General features: G+C 44.6%; 1 protein-coding gene across 3 annotated transcripts in view; it reads right to left on the reverse strand.

Moving 5' to 3' along the window:
• Positions 1-5,806, reverse strand: part of LOC118533583 (sodium/potassium-transporting ATPase subunit beta-1-interacting protein 3) — a 617,142-nt gene extending 611,336 nt beyond the window's left edge. For all 3 annotated transcript variants that reach the window (XM_078072341.1, XM_078072340.1, XM_078072342.1), the window contains exon 1: positions 5,652-5,806. In XM_078072341.1, the coding sequence (XP_077928467.1) occupies positions 5,652-5,705 (54 nt within the window). In that variant the 5' untranslated portion in view covers positions 5,706-5,806. The remainder of the gene's footprint in view (positions 1-5,651) is intronic.
• Positions 5,807-8,046: the final 2,240 nt, after the last annotated feature.

Below are 8,046 nucleotides of genomic sequence, written 5' to 3' on the forward strand. Positions count from 1 at the left end.
GTGGCTTAAATCGCAGAAAATATATGGTCTCACGCTTCTGGAGGCTAGATTAATATCGAGGTTTTGGAAGGGTTATTTCCTTCTGAGGGCCAGGAGAGAGAATCTGTTCCACACTTCTATCCTAGCTTCTGGTGGTTGGCTGGCAAACTTTGGCTTGTAGAACCACCACTTTAACCTCTGCCCTCCTCGTTATATGGCATTCTTCCCGTGTGCATATCTGTGTCCAAGTTTCCTCCTTATATAAGGACCCAGTCATACGGATTAGGGGCCCACCCTACTCCAATGTGACCTCATCTAACTAATTACATCTGCAATGACCCTTTTTCCAAATAAGATCAGATGATAAATTACCAGAGGAGAAGACTTCAAAATAAAAATGGGGACGGGGGGAGGACACAATTCAACCTATAATAAGACCATAAGAATAGAATATTTCCCAAGCAAATTCAATACTCTGAATGTATACTTAAATAATAAGATAACAAGAGAGCTATAAATGGATCTTGATCTGTAAAAAAAAAAAAAAAAAAAATTGTTAATGCAGAAAGAATATCTTAAGGATTTCAGCAGCAACCACGTTATAACTCCAGTCCATTATTAGGCATTATTTTATTTCCCTAAACTTTCCTCAGTTTCATAAGATGAACTAGAGTTTTTCAATATAGAAAAGGAATGGAAACTAAATGATTAAGAATTATATTTCACAGGAGAAAAGAAAGAGCTGATAAAATGAAAAACATGTTAAAGCAAAAGTATCAATACATCTACATAGTAAAATAAATGTCTCTCTGCATCCACTGCCAAATACGTAGACCAGATGAGTGCTACATTTCACAAAACTAAGTTTAAAACATGTTACCACAAGGACACCATCATCATTCAGACACCTCTCAACACATTTTACCTCAGCATTACTGGGTCGCAGGTGGTGACAAGACAGCTTGAATGTGGTACAGAGAGAAAGTTAACTTGGTTTTCACTGTGAGGAAAACAACAACAACACTAGTTTTCTTTAATTTGAGAGGATGTTCTCTAAAATAAAAGCATATGGCCTATGAATGTGATCAAAGCTGTGTGTTTTCTATAAATCTTCTAAAGTTTTCTGTTACTACAGATCTGTAAAGTGAAAGTTCTGAATTTTGTTGCACTGATTATTAGGCCTAAAAGGCATATGGCTGTCACCTTTCCATAAAGTGATGCAAGGAGCAGTAGGTGTCCTCTGGTAATACAACAGCCAGGGACAAAAATTCTGTTGAATGTGTCTTCAAGTCACCTCTTGTGATATCAAGAAAATGTCTTAAGCTCTGTGGGAACAATCTCTGCCAACCTAATAAGTTCAACACTTCGGTGGGGCCACTATAAGCAGATGGTTCTGTGGCATGCGGAGTCAATTTTAGACTTTAAAAAATGCAATCAAGACTTCTTCAAATGTGGTGACTAAAAATAATTTACTAAAAGCCTATGATCAGGTGTTCCTTTTTATTTCTAGATTACACATACACAATCATAGAATACACATTATTTGAAAACGAGCAATAGGAAAAGTATCCTCACAAAAAATATATTTAAAAGTTGTTAGGTGACTTGATGAATCCGTTACACAGTGGTGAATGGCTTTTTCAGAAAGGACTGACTCGGCACACTTTTCTATGGATGTGCGTTCGGGCTTTTCAATTTCTCTCTAAATTCATTTAGCAGAATTAAGAACAGGAATGTAAAACCTGGGGCAAATGCACAAATCTGCTTAGGGGTACAAGCATGGAGAACAAGTAATGATGGGAGATGACCAAGAAAAAGAAGAAAGTAGAAAGACCGAGATTTTGCAAAGCAAAGCTCACCCAAATACACTGGCCTGTAAATGAGTTCTCTCCAATTCTTATTCCCAACCTGGTGTTTCACTCTGGAGCAGGGCTTAGAGGAAATGTGAATGAGATAAGAAAAACTTTCCCTTGCTCCTTTAACTTTTAGAAGGAGCTAATGTGCAATCTTTTAATGACCTGCACAGTTACTCCTAGTCATTAGCATGTAGATTCTTTTCAGCAAATGTGTTCTCCACATGCCATTCCTCTCTCAACACCCACTCTTATTTACTGCTTCATAACCTCCAACTTCCAACAGTTGGTGGGAGCAGGAAAAAAAAAACATGAAAGGGAAAAAAATGACAGCTGGTTTCAGTGGAAAGAAGACTAGATCTTTTTACCCGGTGGCATGTTGGAGTAGGCTTATACTGGCTCAGAGAGTCGGTTACATTTTTATGATTTTGTGAGCCAGTTGTTAAATAGAGCCATTATTAACAATTAAATAATATAAACTTAAATTCAAGTAAATAATATTAAAACAGAGGTACTAAATATGTAAAACGTATCCCTTCCTATTTTACTGTGTTTTACTTTCGCCATGCTTTTGAGGTTATTTATGCCTATTTTATCTGTGTGCTAGAAATACTATGTAACGGTGTACTTCAAACTGGTCAAGGTGGGAATATTTACACCAAAGAAATTGGCAAATGCTAAAAATCAGGGTGTAACTCTGGTCTGTTGATGATCTAGGCTTCAGAAAGCCATGGAGAATGTTTTCTAATAACACATATTAAACCTAAAATGTGTCATGTCATTATCCTGTCAATAGCACACAAAAAAATTGAGGAAATTTTCCAGCATGTGAAAATGATTACCCAACTCAGCAAAGAATCTGCTGAAGGAGGAGGTCATTGAGAGGACATGACTGCCAGTTGACCCTCGAGCTGGACCAGGACTATCCAAGCCTCCTTACTCCTTCCCCTGTCCTGGAATATACATCTTGCCCACTGTGGGAGTCATTTCAAGGACACAGCCTTGAGAAAGCAGTGTGCTGTTCAGACCATCGAGATGATATACATGAGTGAACCCAGTGAAGGACTGTTTAAACTTTTAAGATTCTAGTAGGCAGGCGCAACGATCTACTCATCTTGCAGCAACTTCATATGTAAGTTACCTTGCTTATGAAATCTGCCACCTACCAGTCTGGAGTGGCCTGCTTCTTTCTTCAGTCTCTCCTCCTTTCCGTGTATGGGGGCCAGTTCTGAATTTCACCCCAGAGGTTTCTGAGGTTGTGAACCAACATCACATCACTGATGGAGTGAAATTCCAATACTGACTTCCTTGTTTCACTTTCCTATTACTCTTCAAAGTAAATAAAAATATCATCCAGCATTCATGTCAGAACTACAGAATGAAGCATTTACCAAATTCAACAAAAAAATACTGCCAGCATTAAACTGGCTATATAAAATTTACAATAAAGAACATTTTATATATATATATATATATATATATACACATATATACATACATATGTGTATATATATATATAATTAGTCAAGTGAGTGTTACACATTCTTTAAACACATTATATATAATGTATTATACAATATCATAATGTAATAATGTATGTAAAATACACACTTGTTTTGTTTGAGATCCAATTATTAAAGGTTTACCACCATCCCTGTCTCTACCATGAGAAAACTATTGATTAGGAAAAGTTGTTTAACTCTGAGTATCACCTTCCTTATCTGCCAACTAGTGATATGAGTGCCTTCCTCAGAGTATAATTTTAGGAGTAAAATAAAACAGTTTATACTAAAACCCTGTATGGATTGCAAATGTTAATTACTATCAAACATTCAGCAAATACATTTCAGCTCCTAATATGAGCTCTCTTAAGAATTCTCAAGTTTTGCAAGATGAACAATGTTTAATCCTTCTCCTCAGGTTGCTTACTGTCTAGAGATGAGAGATACAGGTAAATAAAATAATTTAAGAAGATGAAATGTGATCCAACAGAGGAAAAAGCGAAGTGCTATGTAATTCAAGGAAAAGAAGTGAGTGATTTTACCTGGAGCACCAGGGAGGACTTCATAGAAAAGGTAGAATTATGAGATAAGTTTTAAAGAGTAATTTGCATTTGTACCAGTTGAGATAGTGTATGTGGAAAGTGTAGGCATTCCAGGCTGATAGATGAAACACCAAACATATTATCACCACATATATTATAATACCAACTAAGGAAATCATAATTGTCTTGATAAACCCACTGCATCAAAAACCCTTACGTGTTATTTCCATGTACAACAGAAAGAATTATGCCATTATACATTATACAATCCAGTGTGCCATACGACAATCTTGCATATTCAAGAGTTGACTATTTATTCAGTTTTTCCAATTTATAAGCCATGTTCATTTCTAATAACCAAAGTGTAAATTATCCTATGACCTTCTTTCCTTAGTGAAAGAAAACATTCATGTCCAGGTGATTTTTAAAATTATTTTTCAAGAAACTCCTCTGTATAATATGTCCTACTTAACAGGACAGAAGGGATTAGCCTATAGACATAAAGCAAACTTTCCACTGATTTCAACTCTATAAACACATAAATTATGCACATATTATGTAAACAATGAAGAACACGTCTAAAGTGAGGTTTTAATGGGAGAGTGGAACACTGAGGCACGAGAAAAGTGAAACCTTTTCATACATTCATGGGAACAAGGACTAACTCTTAAAGAAAGAGCATTATTTCATCTCTCAGTTAATGAGTCTTGCAAGGGTTGACATTACTCAGTAAAGTTCACTGAAAAGCTTTTCCCCTTGCTAGTCAAAATATGCTGGTTAATGTTTGTGACTTTGAAAAACAACACTTCGAAGAAAGCTTGGCAGAGCATCTACAGAATTTAAGTGTAAAAAGAGAAGATGTCTATGAATCTCTCACACACAAAAGTCTGACACGATGGGTCTGTAGTCTTGACCTCAAGTGACTATGGAACAGACCACAGGGCCAATCTAGGTCCCTATGGGACATACGTTATAAAATCATTCTCTCCACACTGAAATGAAAGCCTTTTTCGCCTTCTCTCTGGATCTCTCGCCTCCCAGTATAGACACTCCTTCGGCAAGCCACCGTACCAACGGAGCCTTTCACTCGTTCTCTCCCCGATGACAACTGTCAGTCTGTCGCTGTCTGAACATGCAACATTTCAACAAAATCTAAAGGGAAACTGGAAGCGCAGGGGCTGGAATACTCTGTTTAAAACCACACAGCCAGACCTCCTTCCTGGGGATCCAAGACTCCTCAACCACCACCTTTCAAACTGCTGAAGGTAAGAATCACCCTAGTCTTAACTAAGAGTTAAAGCTGCTTCCGTCTCAGAACCTGAGCACTCGCAACCACCTTCTAATTAAACAACGTTACTGGAAATCATCCCAAGAAGAAAGAGCCCACAAGCCCCGGGGAAACTTCAGCGGGAAAGCAGAGGGTGCTAAAGCCAGTGGTCCAACCGGGGGGGCGGGGAAACCGCTCACTCTCCCGCGCCTCGGCAGCGGCCCCTGGACCTCCAGGGCGACGCCCGCTGGGTGCGCGGTGACCCCCAGAGCGTAGGGCCAAGAGGGAGACCGCGCCCTCCCGTCAGGCAAGGGCGACTGGCTGAGCGCCCGGGGCGGGAGGGTAGTGCGAGTCGGGGCGGCGGGGAGGCGGGGGCCGGAGGGAGCGCCCGGCTCACCCGCCCGCCCCGCGCCAGGAGATGCGGGTCCGAGGGTCCGCGGAGAGGGGCCGGGGAGGCCAGTCCCAGGGCAGGCGCCGGTCCCGGGACGGGGGCGCGCGGGGCACTCACCAGCTGCAGCGCGCAGAGACAGATGAGCGAGCAGCGCCCGGTGCAGCAGCCCATGGTGCCGGCGGCGTCCGAGCGGCGCGCGCGGGGAGAGATCTGCGTCCTCCGGCGCCGCCGCTCCCGACTCCGGAGCAGCCCCCGCCCGGCGCTCGCCCGGCCCGGCCCAGGCTCGCCCGCCCCGCGGCCGCCGCTCGCAGCTCTTGGGGTCTGGGCTAGCGCACCGCCTTTGTTAGTTTCCCGGGCGGGCAGAGGTCAGTCCGGCGCGCTCGACCCGAGCGTCTGGCGGGGTCCCTGCCTCCCACTGTGCAGGTCTGCTTCTTGGGGAGGGGGAGCCGGCCGGGCGGGCGGGGCGGGGGGCGGAAGGGAGGCTACAGATGGTGAGTGGGTGGAAGTCTGTTTAGGGGAGGGGAGTATGAGGAGGTGGGCGTCTGAAAAGTGGAGTGGGCTGTCTGGGTTGCGGTGTGTGTGTGTGTGTGTGTGTGTGTGCGCGCGCGCGCGCGTCTGGTGGGAGGCGATGAATGAAAGGGAGTGCCACTGAGGAGGCTCGGCCTGTCTTGTTAGGAGTCTTTGGAGAGAGAGACCGAGGGAGGGAGAATGAGAATGAGGATGAATATGAATGAGCGTGAATTAGGGCGGCTGGTGGCGGTGGAGACCTTTGGCGGCCGGTGTAACTGGGGAGACCCGGGCTGGGCTTTCTCTCTGGGGCTTGTGCTGGGGGTCGGGAGGGCGGTCGAAGGCGTGTGTAGAGGAGGGGACTGGGTTTTGCTGAGCTGCCCCAGAGGTGTAGACGGTAGGAGTTGAGAGGGCTCGGTGTCCGGGGAAGCGGGTCCCAGAGGCGAGAAGCCAGGGGCGGGCGAGCGCCGCGCAGCGCCGGGCAGAGCTCCGAGACGGCGGGGCTGCGAGCTCGGGCGGCCGGAGAGGAGCGGGCGGGCGCGGCGCTGGCGGGTCTACTCCGCCCGACGCTGGGAGCGCAGCTCCGGGGTCCCGGGGCCGGGGTCGCTCCTGCCCGCCGCAGTCGGTAGCTCTGAGGGCGCCCCTGCTGGAGCCTGGGAGCCAAAGTTGGACCGAGTTAGTGTGGCGAGAGGCGAGGAGGCGGCGGCGAAGAGCAGCGCCGGCTGGAGCGCTGGGGTGACCCGGGACGCCACGAAGAGCTCCGGTTTAGGTTTCCCAACTACTAAAGGCTCTTCGAAATTGTCGCCAGGCAGGAGAGAAGACCAGGCGAGAAAGAAGAGGATGCGTGGCTTTTTCGAGGAATCGACAATATTTCCGGGATGAGGATGTGATTGCTTCTCTGAGAAAATGAAATTGTTTGAGAAGGGCTTGGAAATAAGACCTCGTCCCGGAGAGTTAAAATCCCGGACTCTCCATGAATCCCAAGGAGACTCTCCGGCTCTGGCTCCCTTAATAGAATAGAGCGGAGGAGGTCTGTAGAGGATCAAATTTCATCGGGGCCCAATGTCAAATTTCATGGGCACATTTGTGGTACCTGGTGGAACTGCGCAAGTCGCTCGAGCACGCTGGAAGAGCAGAGAGCAAGCCTCCGGGCCATTTGTCACAGAAGAGGCTTTCTTCAGAACTTGGCACAGAAACCCCGTTTCTAACCTATTGCTGCCCTCCTGGGTCCTTCGCGGTAGGTTAGCAGGAAAAGGAGAGATCTTTGCATTTTTAAAACATTCACTCTACACATGGAAACTATGCTCAGGTCATTCCTTCAGGCATTAAAGGGAGTTATGGGGATTTTTTGTTTTGTTTTGTTTTGCAATTAACTGCCTTTTTCTGAACTGTTCCTCCAAGACCCATGTTTGTAACTGAAAACAGTTATAGCTCCCAGAAAACAATCCTTGCATGGTAACTTTGAAATTTTAGTAGGGACACACAAATAACCTCAGGATTTGGGTCCATAAAGGGCCCAAAAACATTCATTGTTTAGGTTCCACTTCTGTCCATTATCATAGAGAAGGGAAAAAATGGAGTCAGAGGCCTTTGTTGTTGTTATTGTTGACCCAATCTTTAAGACATCAAGCGATCAAGGATCAACATTTCTTTTATACACAATAAACGTAACCATCACGATTTATGACCAATGAAAACAATAGGGAAAAATGGACCCTGACTAATAAATAATTTAGCATATCTTAGAGGACAGTGCAGAAAGTTCCAGGCATCAACCCCTCTGGAAGCTGTAGGAGGGCAGCTGAAGAAGCAGAGGACATGAACAAGTCTATCTACAACTTCCAGAAATTATCATAGTCTCTTCATCTCCAGCGATTGTGATGGATGATGATAATAAACATAATGACCTTTTTCCTCTCCACATTACATATGTTTACCTCAATATACATTTTATTTCATCATCATTTTATTTACTTATTTAGGAAGTATGAAATTTGCAGCTAGC

The sequence above is a fragment of the Halichoerus grypus genome, chromosome 5 (genome assembly GCF_964656455.1).
Source record: "Halichoerus grypus chromosome 5, mHalGry1.hap1.1, whole genome shotgun sequence".
NCBI lineage: Eukaryota > Metazoa > Chordata > Mammalia > Carnivora > Phocidae > Halichoerus > Halichoerus grypus.